The sequence below is a fragment of the Meleagris gallopavo genome, chromosome 13, assembly GCF_905368555.1.
Source record: "Meleagris gallopavo chromosome 13, MGAL_WU_HG_1.1, whole genome shotgun sequence".
Lineage (NCBI taxonomy): Eukaryota > Metazoa > Chordata > Aves > Galliformes > Phasianidae > Meleagris > Meleagris gallopavo.
In genome coordinates, this window is record NC_139416.1 from 2,927,067 (window position 1) to 2,948,997 (window position 21,931).

Consider the following 21,931-nt stretch of genomic DNA (forward strand, 5'->3'; position numbering starts at 1 on the left):
TTCTTAATGTTAGAGATAAGGTTCTTTTCAACACAGGGAGTGTTGAAAGTCTTTCCTCTGTCTCTGCTCTAGGGCTTCTATCCTCCCATAGACTCCTATACAGAACAAAACAGAGTAGTGCAGGATTGACTTGTTGCTGATTTATTAAGATGTATTTTTAATCAAAAATCTACAAAACTAGTTTAATACTCTGTAGTAAAACACGTGTAGCAAAATGCATAAGTGGTTCTGTAAAGCTTTCTGCTCTGATGAGTGCATAATATATTAAATAGGGATCATTTTGCTTTCAAGAGTAACTTTCGAAAGCAGACAATAAATAGCATTAGCAACCATTAATTGATCTTTAAAACCCATGTGAGGATTACAGCATATGAAACAGGCCGAGGTGCCTGCCAGTTTTTTTTCTCACGTGCAGGCAGAATAGAATTTTGTTGCCTCGGTGACAAGAGGCTGAGACACAGCGGTGCCCGGCCCTATGGACCGGCCGTGCGGGCTGCCATTAATAACGGTGCGGCTCCGGCTCGCATCCCCTCCTAAGCAGAGGGACCAAGTTCGTCCGTCCTGGCAGTCCGCTGCCTTAGCAACTGTCTGCTTCGCACAGGGCTAGGTGCGCCGCGGCTCTAGCTAGCATTCAAGTTTCCCAAGAGGAGGATTTTACTCCGCGCTCCCCCAGCCTCTTTGTGCAGTCACGTTTTTCCCCCTGCCTCCCTCGGCCTTGCTGTTCGCCATGCTGTTGCTGAGGCTTTGGCGCAGCACGGAGCAGCCACCCCCACAAACACAGGAAACGGGTGGCAGCTGCCGCATCTGGAGCTAACGATGGCTCTCATAAAAACAAACCGGCTCTCGGAGTGACAGCGTGTCTTTAATTAAGCCGTTGCCGATCAACCGAGGCCCGGGACTTAAAGTTCAGTGGGTATTCGCGAGCATTTCTAACTGGCGTGCTCTGCTACCGCGGCATCCCACTGTACGTTCCATCGCGGCACGGTCTCTCGGGGTTCGCGGCCCAGCAAATGGCGGCAGGGGAGGGAAGCGTCCCCCCAGGGCGCGGAGCGGAGGGAGTCCCGCCCCGCCCCGACTCCCGCCGCCCTCGGGCCCGGTGTCGCCGCGGCGGCTGCGGGAGGAGGAAGGCGCCCGTTGTCCGCGCCGCCTCCGGCCCCTCCTCCACGCCCACGCCCGGCGGCGCGACCCCCTCTGCGCGCCCCGTCTCCCGCCCGCGGGCCCGGGGGCGGCGGCCGCCGCTCCGCCTCACCGCCCCGGCGTTCGGAGTGGAATGGGTGGAGTTGAGGAGCGCGGTTTCCTGAGAGGAAGTGACCGCACGGGGCAGGAATGCGCCGCCGGCTCTGCGCCGCATCCCGCCTGCCTCGCCGCGGTGCCGCGGGGAGCTCTCTCCGCCCCGCCAGCCATGCCGCACTTCACCGTAGTGCCGGTGGAGGACAAGCACCGCGCCGAGTACGACAGCGTGGAAGGGCTGAGCTGGGTGGACTACCGGGAGCCGGCCGCCGCGCCCGCCGCCGGCGACTCCTACGACACCGTCAGCTCCGACGGTGAGCGGGCACGGCCGGGCGGGGGGCGCCGGTGCCGCTCCCGGAACGAGCGCGATCGGATCCCCGCTCAGACAAAGGCGGCTCTCGGGGGCAGCGGCTCCGCTGTCGGTGGCGCCGGGGCGCCGCGCGCAGCGCTGTCAGCCGGCGGCGGCTCCGGGCCGGGAGGTGCTGCGGGGTCGGGGTGTGCCCGGCCGCGCGGAGGAGCCGCCCCGGGGCCTCCCCTGCTGGCCGGTAGCCCGGCCGGCCGCCGTTATCGGGCCTCCCGCAAGCCGCGGCTTCGGAGCCGATCGGGGTGCGTGGAGGTACGCTCGGATATTTTGAGAAACGGGCAGTAGAGAACTCTATTCGGTCTTATCTCGGATGACCGCTTGCTGTTCCTGCTGCTGTTGTTACAAAACGCCTCTGCCTGGCGAGATCTTAGCCGGGCCCTGGGTGCTACAGCAAGTGCATTGTGTGCGGGAGGATTTCCCAGCTGCGCCTCTTGGGCAGCTCCGCTTTTTGTTGTTAGCCGTTAATGTATTCCGATTGCAGAAGAGGTTCCTGTAAACGGGACGAGATTTTGGGCGGTGAGGAGTCTGTACGGCTTCATTAAGTAAGCGGTGTCAGCGCTCAGCCTGTCTTGGTGTTTTTTCTGTAACTCTCAATAAGTCAGCGTAAATATGATGGTTGTTTCCTGTGAGAAAAGGAAGAACGCTCAGATTCAGAGAGCGGAATGGTTCTGGTAAAAAGCTGGTTCAGCTCTTTGCAGTATCTCTTGTGTTTTTTTGCATTGGTTATGTCTAACCTTGTAACCTTTGGGAAGAGGTTTGCCTGTGCTAAGTGTGTGAATCTGATTTGTCCTCTGTGAATCACTTGTGATTCTAGGCAACAAAAGAAAAATCAGTAAACACCTGACCTGTTCTCCCTTGTCTGTGCTGTCAGACTTTTTGGAATGCAGGTGTTATGGGGTGCACAATGTAATTGCTGAAGGGAGCCTGGGCTGCTCAGAACTGGGCTCAAGGAAGAGGAAAGGTTTATTTTGCTTATTCAGCAGTCATGAGATGAATGCCAGGTTCCCAGCTTAGCACCCTGTTTGGTTATCTTTGAGTTTCTACTTCAGTGTTTCAATTTCTAACATACAATTTCTTTTCTTTTGCATAGTTTTCAAAGGAATTTTAGATTTCATGTAGGCTTCATGCCTGTTACGTTAGTTCTTCCTAACGTGGGCATTTAGAAGTGATGAAAGATAAATATTCTTCCCAATTTGTATGCTATTACAGACAATTTGAGGCGCTAGCCTTAAGGCTGCGTATGGCCTTGACTTCATTTTATAAACAGATCTGTGTTAAGCTCAGGTTACTTACTATATAATTAACGTGTAAGGCAGCAATAGATGTTTTTTGTGGGGTACTTTCTGCCCTTGTTAGCTGCCCCTATGGGTTGGTCGGGACTTGTGAAAGCTACTGCCGTGGTGCAAAAGGGAAGGTCAGTCAGTTCAAGTTGTCTGTCATCTGGGTAGCAGTGCCTGTAGGATGTGTGTGAGCAGCATGCTCTAAGTCTGTCAGTAGCTGGCAAGTTGTGGTCTGTGCCTCACGCAGAACCATGCTGCTGGAAGTCAGCTTAGTCTTTATTTTGCTAAACATCTGGAAAATCTCCATTAACGTATGGTAGTTAAGTTCTGTTTCTGTTTGAACTGTAACTGTCTTATTTTTTAATTTACTTTCACAGTAATTAAGTGTTGTTTCATATCCTCAGGGTATGTGTATACAGATACATTCTCTTCCCTACCTGTAGTGACAAGCGTGTTCTTCCCTACTGGCCTCTTTTGTCTTCTCTGAGGTTTCCTGGGTTATGGTTCAGTAGAGGGGAATTTAAAATCTCACTCAAATTACTCCTTTGGTTCTTGGTGCTTCCTTTTATATATTGTGCAGAGCAAAGAAGCCTCTGCTAACTGGGGAATAGCTGAAAAAAACGACATGGTAGAACTGGGATGCTCCTGTTGAAGCCAGAGTACCTTACAGCTGCTTAATGCTGGCCAGAGCCTGCAGCATCGAGGAGAGCAGCCTTCCAGAGCTTTCTGTGGCAGCTGATGATGGGACTCTGGAGGAACTGACTGACTGGTGTTGGTGACACCTGTGGTTCCAGATAAAGTAAACTTTAACTTAAATGCACAAATTCATAGTTTTTGATTGTGGCCCTATCCAAATGCACATGATTCATATTGGCACTGTGAATACACACATAGCTGCCCAAACAATGCCATTTGTACAGTCTCTCTGTGCAGTCAAGTACTGCCACCAAAGTCAGTATAAGAGAATTACTGAATGTTTTCCAGGGAAGTGTTAAAGCAGCTGGCTAGTCAGAAACCTTATTCAAAGACTTTTTAAGACTTCTTTGGGCTGCTCAGTTTGATTGGAGATGGCTAAAGTGACTCAGTGATGGTGTGGCCCTTCAAGCTTAGGATCGAGCATTGTTACTCAGTTCTGCTTGTAGCTGATCTCTGACTGCATGCAAAGTAGCAGATTTGTTGGTCAGATACTACTTGCGCCATCTCTGAGCTTATGATTCTGAGGTCATTTCCCTCTAACCTTCTTACTCAAACCTTTATTTGTCATAGCCTTGATATTTTTCTTATTTTTTTTAATTCAACTTTACTTGGAATGTCAAGTGATGTGATGTCATCTAAGCAACACAGAAGTGAAGCCATTCTGCGCCAGAATTTCTCATCAACAATTTGCCTAAGAAGACATTGGTCAGTGTGTAATACTTTAGCCTTCCCAGACAGCTTCATTGTTTGGTTGTGAATAAGCAGATCCTTCCTGCTGCTCATAATAGATTTTGACATCTTCCATTTAGAAAAAGAAGCACAAAGACTAATGCTGTGATCCTATGACAAACATGTGAGCCTTGCTTCATGGACCGGCAGGGATGAGAAATGTGCATTTGGCATCTCTTCAGTCCTTGAAACAGCGCCACTGTGTTAGGTTGGGTACACAGGTTAAGAAATGGGAAAGTGGAATCTAAATAATATTAAAAAACAAATAAAGAAAAAAACCCCACAGTGAATAAGCTTTGCTGTAATAAGAATCTCAGCTTTACAGTGGTTGTACACCCTATTAACTGAAATGAGACAACATCGTGTTTCCTGAGGGAACTTATTTATCCTCCTGTGACTTTTGTTTGTGGGAATAAGATGCTAATCAGCTTGGTGTCACTAACTAACTTTGGTCAGCTGCCACTCTTAGTTTTTGCTAATGAATAGCTCTGCTTATGTTCTAGGTATCGCATGCTTTTTTTTTTTTTTTTTTTTAGCCCACATTTTTCTAACTAGACTCGAGACCTTTTCCTCATATTTACAGTCTGCATCAGTATGTTCAGAGTCCTGTGCAGCAGCAGATAATGCCGGTCGGTTTTAATAAACTATTTTTGAACTAGAGAAGATGGATCAAGAAAGTTCTCCTGTTAATTTTTATTTTAAGTTTTTTCTCAGTCCACTGCTTTTTAATATGCGATTATGCGGTTTTAAGTTGCTTTCAAGACTTAAGATAAAGCTGGTGTAAAATACATCTGAAGGTACTTCTAATGGAGTTAAACAGATCCCTTTGCAAAGCGCTTAATTCTAATATATGAATGTTTTGGCAAAGACCAGAGACGAGATAAAGTTAGTCATATAACAAATTAGGTACTACAGCTAAAAAGGGATGAGAGAAGTAAGTGGCTAAAAATATTTTAGGTTATCTTAAATTCAAGCTAAAATTTCTGCTAGCGGCAATGTGGGTAAGTGGTGCTGTTAGAGTTGTCATAGCAGCAGGTTTTTGCATAAGCTCTGTAGCATGTGTGCCTTCAGTAGTATTCCTGTTGTCTCAAAACTGCAGAAAGAAGTCATGCAAGAGGGGGCTTGGGAATTTGAGGCAGAAGCTCGGAACTGTTAGGGAGAAAAATAACTTGAAGTACGCTGATGTCAGTGAACTTCTTCTTCTTGTGAATAGTTAACTATTTTTTTGATGAAAATGGTATGGATGTTACATCTCATTAAACCTAATTTTAATGAGGAAGGTTTTTTTTTTCTTTTTTGTTGGAAAGAAAACAACAAGAAGAGAAACCATATTCTGCTAAGGTTTGCATCACAATTTTCTGTCTCTGTAAAGCTTAAAGTGGAATTTTGAAGTTGTCCTATGAGTACTGAATGTGCTAATATTTGTTCCTGTTATGTTAAGAGACTGAGATATTTTGATTTGAATTAATCCCTTCAACAGTAAATATAATTAAGATACGCTGCTGTGGTTGTCATTGGAAATGCAGATTCTGAAAGGCATCTTAGCAGCGTGGTCATCCTTGTGAAGCCCAGTGCTTTTTTGCACCTTCTACAGTTGGCAGTTAGCACAACACTGATTGCAGCACAGAACTCCAGAGTACTTTTCTCAACAACACAGGTGCAGAGATAAGTGGGCTTTTGCTAGAGATAAGGAAAGATAAGCATGTGGTATGTGAAAAATGAAAGTGGAGAAGTGCTTTGTGACACCATTAGCTATGTATAATACTTGGATAGGTGAAAGAGATTGTAACCTGAAAGCAAAGGAATTTTTCTAAGATTTGGTGTGAGATTTGGTGTGACTGATTTTCACGGAGTCCATGGCAGATACTCAAGTTCCTTGATCTTCTTCGTACCATGCAGTTTTACTGAGTGAAATTCAATTTAAAAAAAAATGGTTGTATGAGAGGAGAAAAAAGTTCATATTACTGCATAAACGATCACTTTTGGTAAAGACAATTCTCATACCTCCAAGCTGGGCAGTGGTTAAGGCAGAGCTGGTCAGGCTGCAGCTGTCCAGCACCCAGGGGTTCATGTGCCAGCTGCTGGCTGCAGGAGACTTCACTAAATATAGAAAAACGCGGTCCTTTCTGCGGGTTCTCTGGTATTTGAGTTATTTGGAAAAGCTCACTAGAGAATCTTTATGATAGATCTAAGAGAGTTGAAGGCAACTCCTGTAACTGTGGGTGGATAGGTCTACATGTTGCAAAAAAAAAAAGAGTTAAAAAAAAAAAAAAGGATTAAGAAAGAAAAGCTACTGCCAGTCTTTTGTAGCAGTTGGTTTACTAATGTATTTATTTTTGCTTAGGAGAACACCTCTGCAATTAAGCAATTGCATGTGAAAGTACATGGATTTTCTATCTAAATCCCTCTGTAAATGCACACTCCTTTTGACTTGCTGAGCACCCATCCCAAGCTATTTCTCAACTATGGTTTCTTATTTTTCTTGCGTGCTGAAGCGGTGTTTCTTGTTCAATCTCTGTACTTCCCTAAAGGAATTAAAATCAGTTTTTGGATTACTTATATTGTGTTTTTGGTACCTATCTCCCTCATATATAAATGAAACAAACGTAAATCAGTTTTAACTTGCTCTTACAAATTTCTGCAGGATTTCATTTCCTTAAAGAAAATACTGACATTTCCTTTCCTCTCTCACCCCAGCTGCAGCAAAATAAAGGATTACATCTTTGCATGCTCCTAAAAGTGAGATTTAAATTTGACTTCTGCTCTAAAGTTCTACTTAGAATGGTGGCTAAGGTACTTTGTAACCTTGTTGACTAAGTTTCAATACTTCTTGCTGTTTGATCTTGTAAAGCCTCTTTATTAATTATTGGTTTTCAGTAGACATCTGTTTAAGTGACACCAAGTGAGTATTGCTGTTTTTTGTTCCTTCATTGTGCTGCTTTGAGTGATTTCTTTCAGTATAGTTCAATTTTTGTCACACGTGGAAACTGCATTTTTCACTCTGGCTGCCTTAGTGAGCGCTAAGCAAACAGTACTCTATTTTTATGCAAGCAGAATAGAGAAATATACACCAAAAATATTAACAAAATCAAATACTTGACAGGTATTTATTATCTTTTGTCTTTAAATATAAAGTGATTACCCGTTAGTGGATTAATCATGTGAAAGATAAATCTGTATGAGTCATGTAAGAGTCATGTAGATACTAATTTAATGATTCTAAGTAGTTCATAATTACCAGAACCCTAGTAATGCCTACATGAATGGGAAAATACAGATCTTATAATCCATGTATGGCAAGCTTCTCTTCAGGGTATGGGAGCATTTTGCAAGCTAGTATATGTAGTACAGCTCCCTTCTTTTCAGAATATGAGAGGTAGCATGTAGAGCAGGTACCTTTCTTATGTCATTGATTGAACACCTATCTGGAGGTTATTTTGTAGGGTGCATACTGTCTGTTTGTCCTGAGTTGCCCTTATTTTTTAAGCATTACTTCCAGAGTCTCAAATTATCACTTGTGAAATTCCCGGAGTTAAAGGAGTAGCATTTTTTCGAACTGGTCACATAATAGAGATTTAGTTTTTTTGTGGTAGATATTACATTTGGCCTGGAAAAAGATAGTTGTTTTTTTTCCAGCAGCCTTAATACATGTCTAAGCAACAGAGGTATATGTTAGGACGGTGCTGGGAATACATTTTCCCCTCAGTTATTTGCTGCTATTAAAGGTACTTGGTGGAATTTTTTTTTGAATCATCTTTTGATCTTCATTCCGCTCTGTAGAACAGAAAGGTGGGATTTGATGTGCAGAATAAAGCACTAATTGACCAAAAAGAGCTTTGATTCCATTAGCTTATGGATGAGCGGGGAAGGTTGATCACTTGGCAGAACTGCCAAGTTAGCTGTCTTTGCTCGCTGGAGGCAGCCTGAGACTTGTTGCAGATGTAAATGAAATGGCATTTTGCTAAGTAGAAGATGGAAGGCGGGTGCCAGGCTATGCTGGGCAGCTGTGAGATGAGAGAGGAGACTGCTGGTAGTAGTGAAGGGACAGCCATCGTACCATCTTTGTGTGGGTGGTCACTGTGCAGTGGCAGGAAACCAGGAAGCTGGTTTGTGTTGGATGTGGCTTAGCAGCGTTTCTGGGTTTGCCTAATCCCCTGCAAATTTGTCCCAGCGGTCCATCCTCTCAAATCCACAACAATTAATTTGCTCAGGATGACATGCATGCTCCTAGAGGCCCAGCTCTTTCATTGACTGACCTGTGGTCTGTAATATAACTAGGATGCAATCTATTGATTACTTTGACAATTAGGATCAAAGCTGCAAGCTTATGCTGGAAGTTGGCTCACAGGGAGCTGCAGCAGGGATTGTATAACAAGACCCTGGGAGAGGAGAGATGACGCAGGCTCTGTTTGGGATAGAGGCGTGCTGTACTATGTATAGGTTCAAGCTAATTAAGCTTGAATGAAACAGTGATGATGGTTTTTTTTTTTCCTATAGCCTAATTATCATTTTTCATTTTCCTCTGTCTGTAACCAGAATTTGTTTGTGTTTGTAGGATTTAGAACACCATTCAATCAATCATCACAGATATTTCCATAGAGCCATTTAGGCTAAACTTTTGCCTTTCAGTTCCATGTCAAAGAAAAAAAGGGATTCTTATAGTGTGCCATTGGAAACCACTTATTTGCTGATTGAGGGTAACTTCTAAGGAGGAGCCACTTGTTGAGACTTGCTTTTGCATACTTTACGTTGCTGATTGCTGCAGTAAAAAAAAAATAAAAAAATGCCCTGCAGTAAAATTATTTTTCATAAAATTATTGATAGTAATGCAGCCTTGTGTTATGACTCTGTGCTTGTGAACTGAACAGCCCAAGTGTAGTCACTGTGCAAAGTCCATTTCTGTATTTCCGTGTAGGAGCTCAGGCCTGAGTCAGATCCTGAGCAGTTCAAGGAGACTTTATGGTTGCTGCACTCTTTGATGAAGGATAGTGCATAACTGCTTCTCCTCTGTTTTCTACTTTTGTGTTTGGAGGCTTTGTAGTCCTGATCCTCTTTGTATAAGTTTGTATTCAAAGCTGATACATAATACTAAAGTAGATGTTTCCTGATGGTTTTGCACATCTAATTATAGAACTGACTGCTCCCAAACATTTTCTGATTTTCCTCTGCTAATATCATTACTGTCAGTCTGTCATTCTTAGAATATTAAATATTCAGCAGGAATACTAGTTTGAGGTATTTTATCACTTCTCCCTGGGGTTTCTTCCTTTCCTTGCATTCATAATTTGTATTTGGCATCCTGTTCTGGGGCATGATTTCCAGAGCACAGCTGTTTCTAGAGTATCTTAAGCAAACTCTGCCAGGCTTATCCAAATTCAGTTCTAGTACAGATATAACTTAGAGGGAATTCACGTTGCTCAAGCAGAGACAGACCATTCATTTTTGATGTGTCTGTATTTTCCAGAGAACACAGCAGCAATGTCATGGATAAATTTCAGAGACGTGTCAACCAAATAGGACAGGAAAAACCCAATACTGACCAACCAGGCAGTAGGATATTTATGCGCCTTTTCATAAGATATCCTTCAGTGTACACGCAGGAAGCTTTAGAGCTGTAACTTAAGGCAATGTTCAGGAAATAATTTTTAATGTGGTGCTTTGCCTTTGCCCTCTTTGAAGATGCTGTGATCTGGATTTTTTGGTAGAAGTATATGTTTAGCACAGCTAAGGTCCACCACGTGTCCTTGAGTTTCTTCTGACCAGCCTTCTCCTGCATGTACTTGATTTAACTCCTGACTGGTGGAGCAGAAGAGAAGTGAACCAGTATTACCTGTTGCCCCGTGAAGAGTCTCCATCTGTTGTCACATGCTGCTCTCAATTTGCTCTGATGCTTTTGCAAACTGACAATCTTTCCATAAACGGATGGTAAAAGCCATTGCCTTTTCCAGACACTTGGCTTTGTCTTGTTTTCTGCTGTGCTGCAGCATGTGGTATTTTGTGCTATTTCAGAAGAGCTACTAGCTCTGGATAATTATGTGCTGGAATATATATACACATAAGCTATATATATAAAAAATTATATATATATTACCAGTAATGTGGTTTGTTGTTTATCATATAAGCAATGTCAGAGAGCTCTCCACCCTTTAAATTTTTTGATAGGTGTGGAGTGATTTCTTTGCTTGGAGATGTCCCAGGCTGAATTTGACTTTTTCAGCATTTTATAAGTATTGTGTCCAGTGGAGCAGTGAGGTTTGTTTTGTATTTTAGCACAACACGGAAAAATCAGCTCTTCATCTTTAGTGCATACAGAAGCTTAGCTCTTTTTTTGTCCTTCTGCTTACCACCAGCAGCCCTCTTTGGTTAAAAATTAGTAAATAAAAATCTCTTGCGCAATCCATTTTCAGTGCAAGAAAAAATGTCTGTAACCCCTTTCTATATGAATTTGAAAATGAATAAAGCATTTGGAACTTAAGTATAAGCTGTAACTAATTAGAGATGTGTTCCCACTGTCTTTCAGGAATGGGCAGTAAATGTCTGTGTAATGCAATGCATAAAATGTACAGAAATTCTGAAAGTAATCTAAACCTTCTTCAGTCATTTTATGTATGTCTGAAGATACAAAGACTCTTGCCTGTTTCTCTATTAGTTCTATGTGTTCTCTGTAGGAAGTTCTCTGAGCTGTTCCCAGCTGCTTGTTCTCACTCATGGCTTCTAGTAGTTGTTTTGGCACATGTTTTATTTCTTACCAGCTGAATGGGTATGGGGCTGAAAACAATTTCCCTTATTTGATATCGAAGAGAGAAGTGAAGTAAATTTTGCATGGAACCTATATGCCAGTCTCACAGATGTATGTTGGTGTCTCAGAGAAACTGGGATTGCTTTTCTGCAGGGAAAGAGGCTTTCCCTGAGACAGGGACAGCAATAACATGTTTCTTGCTGTATTTTGACAGCGGGCGTGTTCTATCTGAGATGCCTTCATGCGTGTGAGGGGACCGAGTTTCGGGGATGATGGTCGTGAGAAATGATCTGGAGTTTTTCCACATGAAGGAACCTTTGAAGTGTATTATAAAAACAACCTTTGTACTTCACTGTAGTGTTTTTCAGCTGGCAATGAGGAGTTAGATTATGAAAGCTCTGAAGCAGTGTGTGAGTTCCTAAATTCGTTTTCTCAAAAGTGACTTGGCGTTTTAATCACTGAGGCATTCTTGGTGATTGCAGCTACTGGATAAAGGAGCTAGTGTGGTGTGTGTGGTATTACCTTATAAACAAACAGAATGCACGGGGTTCTAGTAATTATGAACTACTTAAAGCTATTGTTAGTATCTACATGTCTCTTATGTAAGCCTTATTTCATCATACAGATTTATTTATTTTGTTGCATCTTTCATATGATTTATTCCCTAATGGGTAATCATAGTAAAAGTTATTGAAGATGGAAAGAAATACATCACTGTTTTCACTTGAAAGCTGAAATGCCTGGAGGGCAAACGTCACAGAGCTGTAATTTTCATGGCATTAGCTGGTTTAAAATGCTGTCTGATTCCACACTGAGCAAGCAGCGGATTTGTGGCACACACTCTTCTGAGTAACTGTGCAAACAGTGTGCAATGTGCCTCTTAGACGTGGCCGAGTTCGATTTCAGAAACAGCGTTTTCAGTAAGATCTTGATATTTGCCTATTTTCTCAGCATTTAAAAGATTATAATGCCAGGATTGTATCAGCGTTGGCTTAGCTTTCTCTAAGGAACCCTTTTGTTTCCTGAAAGAGATCAATCCCGTTCAGCTCTGCAGGCAGCAGTCTCTTTGTCAGAGGAAGTAGAAAAACTTCTTTGGGGAATACAGTATTAAACTTCTCTGATCCTCAGGACTTGGCAGAGAAGGCATTTTTCTAAAGCATGCAGTAAAAACAGAAAGAAGAATAATGGTAAACCAAATTACTGCAAATGGCAAAGAGTTATTGCTGAAGGGTAAGTACTTCATGTTGATATTAATATCCACAAAGGATTATAGTGTTCTGAAACTATCAGTGTATCTTAACTGAAGAGTGAAATCGTTGCACTTTCTGAAACAGTGGGCTATTACATTGCTAAATCCTTTGAGTTGTGTAGTATTAGCTAACTTGTTTGATAGAACTGTTCCCTAGCCTAGATTTGCAAAGTACAGTAAAAGACCAGTAGTAATTTCATGCCTTTTTATTTAGGGGGATATCGGCCATCTCTGCTTAACTGTTCACTGAATTATTTACTCTGCTGCAGCCTAACTGTTGTGTAGGTTGTGTGGGAAAGCTTTGTCTCTTTCCTTCACAGACCACAAACAGTGTTTGGAACTCTGAGCTGTTTCAGAAGAACTAATATATTATCAGCAATACAGCTTTTAACTTACCTTTGGTAAAACTGTGCTTTGTTTGTGTAGCTTTTGCAGGCGCCAAAGCTGCTGAGTGTAAACGTGTAGATGATATCCGCAGTGTAGTGCTTAAGAAGCCCACCTTCACTTGTCGGGGTAAAATCCAATAAACTCAAAATATTAATGAGAGTGCTAATCCATAGTGAAGTAAATAATGTTATGTGCTAGTCAGTGAACGAGCAAATTACGCTCTTAAAATACCCACAAATATCAATAGTTTGGCCTTCGAATGCAGGTAATGCTATAAGTAGACATCCAGCTTGGCATATGAGAGTTCAGTATTGTCAGTGGAAGTGGTAGTTTGAGCCTGCTTAAAGCACAGTTTCCTTTTGCTGCCTAAAAACTGTCTGGGTAGAGATCACTGATCTCCCTTTCACTCTGCTGTTCTCCCATGTTGCATGGATTGTTACCTAGTGGAACTTTTGCCTTTTTGTTTATAAATGAAATGCTGTCATCAGTGTTTTTGTTAGCTTATCTTAATTATGGTGGTCTCTTCATGCACTTTAACAATAATTTCAGTACTTTGCTGCTGAAGGCAGAGATATCAGGTTTCTTGAACTGCTTGGAAAAGACAAGAAAATTATTTTGGCTTTTCTGTTCTTCAGCAACACTCAGTTCTGCAGAACTTCACTGTTATTGTATGGTATGAGGAAAGCTATCTGAGCGTTGCACTGCCTTTTTCAAGGAACCGAGTTTTATCTTGTGGTACAGTTGTTTGGGGAAGTATTATCACTATTTACACTTGGAATTTGCTTTGTCAAAAACTGTCACAACGATTCTTCTTAATAACAACAAACAAATTGAAAAAAAAAGCACCCAAAACAACAATAAACCCTGAAGTGTAATGGAAATGGGTTTGGACAGCTTTTTTTATGAAAGCTTAATCCTTAAAGCTGTGAACAAATGTCTGCACAAAATTGCATTGACTAATAAAACTATTTGGTTGTGCAGTAAAGAAATATTCTACCTGAATATAATTTGTTTGCAGCAATCCCATCGTTTCCGTAACTTTTCCTGCTCTAGAATATCCATCATGTGTGTATCCATTTGCATCCAGCTCTTGGGAGCACAATAAGTCTAGCAAACTGTTCTTGGTTTTGGGGCAAAATTTCAGCTGAATTCTGGATAATTTTCAGCATGCCAAGATGCACGTGCAGGGGATGCACTCCAGGGATCAACTGATTCAGCTGTTTTGTCCTGACAAAAGAGTGAGCTACATGATTAGTTGAACATAACTGCTTAGTGTTTAGATAGCTGAAATTAGGCTAAGGGAATCCCATTCCAGCTGCATCCATTCTAGTTTCTAATTGTTAATTCCAATGTTATTTGTAGATGAAATACTAAAACTACAAGGGGTGGGTTAAACATATAAGATGTAGTAATGTTCTCTGTACATGAAAACCATTCATCTGCATTTATCTCTAGCTGTCACAGGCTTTGTGACCAGTGATGTTTGGAAAGTGTTGCTAGCTGCTGTGCAGCCTGTCTCATTACAAAAAAAGCTTTTGCTGTGGTGTGCACAAAGGAACCTGTATGTGTATAGTAAAATTACAAATAAGACATTAGCTCTTATACTGCTCCAGAAATGAAACTGTGTTGTGGGGAGAAGGCTTTAATTTGAGTTTCTGTTTTTTTAGTGAATCTCTGCTGTTCCTCAGTTACGAAGAGGTAAATAAACCGATGAGTTCCTTCCTTTCTCAGACCTAACACTTCAGTTCTAGCTCTGATTTCAAAGGATGTAATACATAAATTAAGAATTAGAATCGTAACTTTAGGCAGGGAGAATGATGGGAACTCATCACATTGTCATCACAGCTTGTAGCTGTAACTGGAGGCTTTGTGGAGCTTCCCTGCCCTGCAAAGCACATCAGAGAGTCTGGGTTCCTCTTGAGATGCTCTGAGTGGAGGTGTGATGGGAGGACGGTCTATGTGCCTCTGCTGACTTTCATTTAATCAACCCAGATATATGCCTGTAAAAGCAAAGTAGCATGGATTTGTAATCAAAGTACTCTTGGGAATCCTTTTTAAAATGTTTTAAGATCAATTTGCATTACTATATTTTTCCTTGTTGTATGTGTTGCATAGACAAAAGCTAGTCGTACAATGTCCATCTGTGCCTTCAGCACGCCTTAACTTGTCATGTAGATAAAGCACTCTCTAAGATAGATAAATAACTGTCAGAATTAGCTGAATGTTTCTGGATTAGTCACGTCCAAATGGATATACTAATTTCATTTAACTGAGCATGATAAAGGACTAGGGGAGTGGTAGTTTTCTTTCAGGGAGTTTGGAAACTGACAATAGAAGAGAACAAAACCTTAACAGGTGAAGTCATGCAGCTGCTCCTGCCAGCTTCTCAAAGGGATGATTATTCTTGTACCAGTCTGGCCGAGTACACTTTATCACCATGAAGCTTCCTGGTCTTTCTTTACGATAGTTGCACTGTGCCTAATTGTTTGGCTTTTTTTATACTTGCTGATCTGTCGTTCTTATCGTTATTTTAGCCTATGTTTTGTCTGTAGTTTTCCTTGAATTCTTTTTTTTTTTTTTTTAATCCTTCGCTAAAGAAAATGCAGTGGCTTTCAATGAAGTCTTGTGCATACAGCGTTTTAGTGGAAAACTGTTTCTCTATCCTAATGTGTCCAGAAACAATGCAATAATGCGGGCACTGTTCTTAGCCTTCTCCAAAAAGCTTAGGTTGTCTAAGAGAATAACAAAATAAAACCTGTCCACCGACTGCCTGGTACAGCTGTGCCACCATGGCAACCAGGTAAATGTTGGGCAAAGATTTGGACATTTTTAATTATTTTTGTTTTGTCTCTTGGGCTTATGTGTTTGCACATATAGGAGTGTGCACGCTTAGGATTTTTAGGTTTTGTTTAATTGGACATCTTTGAAGTTTTATGGAACACAGGTGATTCACACAATGAATGCTGTTCTGTAGACCTGTGTCCATGCCTGGGTGGGCGAGATGTAAAAAGTTCAGGGAACTGTGATGGAGAACTGAAGATAAACTGTACAATTGAAGTGGCGGCTGTAAATAGAATGATTTGGTTTGGGAGAGAATTGGCAGGATTCAGAAAGTATTAATAATTTAATAATTAAGAAGCCTTAATTATTGAAAGATAATGAAGACTGAGAAGTAATGAAACAAGTGAAAACATCAACCTAATTGGAATGTAGTTTACATACCTAAAAATAATTAAAAAAAAAGTTAGGAATTAAGGCAAATAAATTATTCTCTGTTGCAGAGTATGTAGCTCTCTCTTTATGAAACGTTCCTTGCAAAACAGTCTTGCATCATGAAAACTAACACTGCATAGCTACCGTCCAAGACCAAAGGCTCAGTAATTAAGAATGTGGAAAACAGTACCTGTGTCACGAGATGGTGCTTGTCCAGGAGACTTCATGCTTCAGAATGTAAGCTATCCTCACGTGAAGCTGGGGCAAGAATTCCCTGGGGTGTCTTTCCGAGGTCACCTCCGCTCTCTGCCAAAAATAACAGAGATAACAAGCTCTTCCCATGCAAGTAAGTCTGTTTGAAGGGGCTGCTATTGCTCATTGGCAAGCAAAATATACTGGACAAATATTTTATTGTATTTTGTATTACATGCTTTGCTACGCTCCATCTGATTTTATTTTGGTCAAAGGACATTTGTGATTCTTGTTGAGGAAATGGAATCATCCATTGTCGGTTTTGCTCGTGAAATTGAAAACCGAATATAGAAATTAAAGGAGATCAGATTAATACTTTGGTGATGTGGTTCAGATATGAAACGCAGAGACTACACTGAATGTACAACTGTTGGTGAAGGTGATTTTGGCTAACATTTAATTAGCTTTTCTTAATTTTTCAATATAATACCCTTTTGATGTGGGACACAACTTTGCAGCACCCAGATCCACATATTGGTGAAATTAAAAGATGATGTCCTTCCACAGAATTTGAATGTAAACTTACCATGCCTGGAATTGGAGCATACGGAGCACAGTGTTTGAGAGGGGAGGGTTAATGTTCATAGAGAAAAACATGCCTTAGCAATTGCAAAAAACAATACTCTAGTTCCAGTCACTTGTTTTACTGATTTTTTTCTATTGCAGTTAGCTTTGTTTGGGCTTCCATTGTGCAGAAAGGTACCTAGAGCAATCTCACCAAGGAATTAAATTCAAAAGGAAAGGCGAGTGGGAAGGAATTTGGTGATGCTGGAAAACAGAAATGGTGAATAAAGAGGAGTCAGATGTTCTTTTTGAGAGAGACGTAGAGGAGCTGAAGAGTCCAATTGTGAAAAATTCTGAAGTGGAGTAAAATGAAGATGTATAGCCTGGCATTTTGAATGAGCAAAGCAATTGTCATCTTATCTGAAAATCTGGGATTGAGACAGTGATAAGCAGCTTCTGTAAGACAAAAGAACAAAGAAATCCAGGACATCAAATAATTCTTTAATAATATTTTTATTTAAAAAAAGAAGAGTTACCAAAGTGAGTACGTAGGAGGTGAGAAAACGAAGTGTAATGAGAAGGTACTGCACAGACTAAACTTCTCAATTTTGTTAGTCAAATAGAACACCCGTTTTCAATTTCATAAGTAAAACTTGTGACTCAGTTTCCTCAGCAAGAATAGCAAATGTGATTTGAACAAAATAGAATAGAATGGACTTCAGCACAGCATACAATGTGTACTGCAATAAAATTGGTCTAGTATGCTCTCTTTGCCAATCAAAGACCTAACATATACAGCAAGCAAGCAATTATTATGGTTTGTTTAGTAAATATTTGTCTCACTGGAATTGAAAAACATGTTATTTTCATACTGTGTTGCTAAGCCTACAGTTGTTTTTTCCAAGTCATGCAGAAATTTTACAATATACAGCAACATCAACATCTCTTACACTGTATTAGGGTGTACAGATAGTCTGAGCCCGCTTGTGCAAGGCAGCTGCTAAGTCACATTTTGGTGCTGTGAGAACTGTGAGAAAAGCAATAGGCTCATAATCACAGTGCACTGCTATCTACCAGTGCTTATGGTCAGCTTGATGATTATTTCCAAAAACTTACTAAGACATCTGTTGTTTGTGGTTTCTTGTTTTCCCCTAACAGCTTTGCTCAAAGCACCTGTGTGCAGCTTCAAGCAAGCAGTGCTTCTTCCCTTGCTTTACTTGCCCTCAGTGAGAACAGCACTGACATTTCTCCTGTTATTTTGCCCATAGCAATTACTTGTAACAGTGTGGTGGTATATGCTGATCCATGTGAGTAGGGGAGGAGTTGTGTGTTTGCCTTCTAGGTTAATTCTGTAAGTTGATTTAGACTTCAAAATGCAGAAATGCTTTTGCTTCTGTTATGCTAAATTATTTTAATATGGCCTTTTTCAATTGATTACCTTAGTTGTTGAAAACGTGCACCAAAAAATCCAGGTCTTTAATCTTGTGCTTTTTATATATTCAGTGTGTTGTACTTTGGCTTGTAGTCTTTCCATTTGAGATAATCCATTTTTCCTTTCATTTTCAATTTCTTTAGTGGTTATTGTTTTTGTAAAGAGAAAGATTATTCCTTGGATTGATTTTCTCTTAAGGAGACGCTCTTGGAAATCTCCTTAGTTTTATTGGCTGGAAGAGCAGGGAGGGAAGGCAAAAGAAAGGAATTTTTATAAGGGGAGCCACAGAGAACTTCTTATTGCTGGAATCAACTTCATTTTTTTTTTTTTAATTTTGGCAGAGATAATTTTGTACCATTGTGCCCTTTATTCATTCAATTTTTACCTATTTCAGAAAGATCTACTCATCTCTCAGGTTGTCTTATGCTTTACTTTTACTGTATCTGATGCTAGGTCTTAATCTAAAAGCATTAGAGGAGTGAAGAATGCACAGCCTGTGTTCAAAACACAGTAAGGGTAAGGCTTCATAACACTTCATGAAGTGAGCATGTTTTGAGATCTAGAAATTAGTCAGCATGGGGAGGGGAGAAGGGAATAAAAAAGAGAAGAAAAGAGTAGGAAAAAGAAAAGAGGTTTCTGGTTAATATTTACAAGTATTGTAACAACAGAGTTTGGTATTGTTCAGTTTCATTAGATCTACCCAGTGTGTTTGCACATGGTGCCTAAATGGTTCTCTTGGCTTCAGTAGTGATTTCTGGGTGCGAAAGAAGTGTCTTTTGATTTGTCACAGCTCTGTGTAAGAAGCAGCTATCAAAGGAAACATTTAGAACAAAGGTGCAGACAGAGTGTAGCTGTGCCCCTACTTGCATGCTTTGCTTTGCGGTGACTTGTTCATCTGCTTTACTGAAAACAGGAACAGAAACAGCCAAAGCTCCTCTGTCAGAGTAACAGCTCTGATATAGGTTCTGTTGCATAACATTAGATACTAAAAAGAAACAGATTAAGTTGAACAAACAAGTTTATTCCCTGTGGTTTCTGATGTCAAGGTTAAAAAGTTTCCTTGGGAATTCTCTTGCTCTTTCCAAAACTTCTTTTTTTCTTTGCAGGTCATGGCAACCATAAAGAAAACAGCCCTTTCCTCAACAGTTCAGAAGCCAGCAAAGGAGGTGATTACTATGACAAAAATCTGGCCTTGTTTGAGGTAATTTCTGACTGTTTTTCACAGTTTTTATGTTATTTGTGATCTTCCAAACTGAGAGGGACTGAACACGTTATTTATCATTCAGTGGAATGTGGAGCATTGCAAAGGTTCAGGTGCTTTGGTACCTAACTCTCACTGATGGGGAGCCTGACATCTAAAAGCCTTTGGTGTGTTTAAGTCTATAAAGTACTAAAACATAATGGTAGCAAAAGTGACCTGAGGAGTTTAAACAGTGAAGCTGTGGTTGCACCAGCTGGACCCATACAAAATTGAGCAGAATCGTCGTCCTCACCTCACTGGCACTGCATTAAGTGAAAATATGTCATGGTCTGCCAAGACCAAGTTTCTAAAAGGTGTTTTCAGAAGTTGAGGTTCTGGGGAGCAGTGCAGAGAGTATGGGAATGGCTCTGCAGCTATTTTCCAGCAAAGCTCCTGAATTATGGCTTCACAGCCATCCTGGGACCTTGCACCCTATGTTTCCCATTCTGGGAACTCAGCTCCTATTCCCAGCCAGGTTGACCCCTGCAGAGTTCAGCTGTGTGGCACTGAGCCTAACACATAGTTATGTGCCTGCTGCCTTGGAAATGCTACAACTGTGTTTTCATGGCAGTATGCTCAAGCTAAAGACTTTGAAGCCATGCTCTCAGCTCTGGTGTCTCCTTCCTCCAAAGCACAGTAAATTTGTGATCAGGATAAACTCACTTGCAGGTTGTGGAGGGCTGGCCATTTGTGGAATTTGATCTGCTGTTACTTACACGCCTGCTTTTCTCATAAGCAGCAGGACTGCAGGCTGTTTCTGTAGTGCTAAAGAAGAGGAGGAACAGAACATCCCAAAGGCTATGCTGCCCAACTGAATGGGGAGCATGTTACCTCAACCTCTTTCTGGAAGTAATCATAAACAGATTTTTAAAGATGAAGACTGTAGATTTCACAGATGAGATCTGAGGAAAGAGTAAGAAAATGGATACTTAGCTCATGGCATCCTTTCAACTGTTTGGAGTTGGCTTATGCATCAGATCCTCCTAGAAACTGTTCATGACAACATGTGAAGATAAGATAAAACTCCAGACAATGAAATCTGTCTTAATCAGCTTTTTATTTTCTGTGTAAAGAGCAATTTCTCTTTGCCATGCATTACATATTGTGCAATTTGACATGTGAAGCATTTCAGTTTCAGAGAGAGAGAGAGGAAGGCAGTGACTTTGCCCTGGTTTTGTTTCTTTGCAGGCTAGCTGTTTCACTGGGCTGCTTTTTTTTTTTTTTCTTCTTTGTCTGAGGAAAGTATTTGTTTGTGTGGAGAAGCCACAGATTTGGCCTTGAAAATGTTTTCAGAAGCAGATGTTGGATGGGAAGAATGTAAAACTGTGAGGCACTGCAGATGTGGCTTCTGGGATTTAAAAAAATAAATAAATCTAGATCCACATGAATAAGATTACATAGTTTGAAAAATATAATAAAACAATCCAACCTGTGTCTGCAATGATATTGCTGGCTTATTTGTAAACTTGACCCTTTTAAAAGTGTATCTCTTTTTGTCAATTGATGTTAGAGATGCATATAAGGCATGTATTCATTTTCTTATAGTCACCAAGCTCAGAATTTGTCTTTACTGATATAATTTGTATTTCAGTACCTAAGGAGAAGGGGGTATATAGTGCACACCTGTTGCCATTTCCTAGCAGAATTCCCCTTGTTTCAGAAAATAAATCCTCTCATCAGTGCAATTAAATACTCTCCGATTCCCTTGATTTTACTCATGGAAGGCCTGACCCCAGCAGCTCCCCTCAGTGCTGTGACTCACAGAAGTTGACTAGTTGTCTTCTTCCATAGGAAGAACTTGATATACGACCAAAAGTGTCATCTCTGCTTGGCAAGCTGGTCAACTACACTAATCTTACCCAAGGTGTTAAGGAACATGAAGAAGCAGAAAACACTGATGGTTCCAAGAAGAAAGTATCAAAAGTAAGTAAAGATTCTTTCCATGGCCAGCTAATCAACTCGGTGATTCCATGTGTGGTTTTGGAGATTTGGACTCCTTTCTGCTTTATCTTAACTTCTGTAGTTTGAAGGTGTCATGATGGCTTTGCAAAGAAATGCCATAGAGCTCACTGGTAGGTAGTAAGATGATAAAAAAAAAAAAAACAAAACAAAACTGGAACGAAACAGTGGTTGGGGATAATGCACTACAGTACCGTTGCATATACCCAGTATGGATTTAGAGAGATAGGATATGCTTTCAGCAGTGAGTCAAATCAACTATGACAAAAAAAACCCACAACTTTTTCATAGTGCTGGTTTAGGTTCTTGGAAGTATTTGAGATCTGTGAGCCTGGTAGGTATGACACAGGGCTCGCAGGAGACAACGCCCCTCAAGAGTGGTGGGTGGAGGTCAGATTGGGCACCCTGGGGCAGTTAAGTATCATTGTGGTTGCTAGGCGTTTAATCAGCTGAATTCCACCCCAAAGGATCTGAATTGAGATCCTCAGCCTGTTTGGGCTGGCTGTAGTAACTAAGCTGAAGGTGGGGCTTGATTGTTGGTTGTTTGATTTCTATCGCAAGTGCTGTGTTCTAACTGCTGTTCTTAGTGGTCTGGCAGTCAGGCAAGCACTTCAGTTAGTGCTAAAACTTTTAGTGGTATGGTTGCATTTTATTGCA

The 21,931-nt window shown here is 41.1% G+C and overlaps 1 protein-coding gene across 1 annotated transcript in view; it reads left to right on the forward strand.

Annotated features, from left to right (window-relative positions):
• Positions 1-1,255: 1,255 nt before the first annotated feature.
• The window catches only part of SLC12A4 (solute carrier family 12 member 4), a 46,422-nt gene continuing 25,746 nt past the window's right edge, over positions 1,256-21,931 (forward strand). The window contains exons 1-3 of the mRNA XM_085235373.1: positions 1,256-1,544; positions 19,182-19,276; positions 21,107-21,238. Coding sequence (XP_085091499.1) covers positions 1,271-1,544; positions 19,182-19,276; positions 21,107-21,238 — 501 coding nt within the window. The 5' untranslated portion in view covers positions 1,256-1,270. The remainder of the gene's footprint in view (positions 1,545-19,181; positions 19,277-21,106; positions 21,239-21,931) is intronic.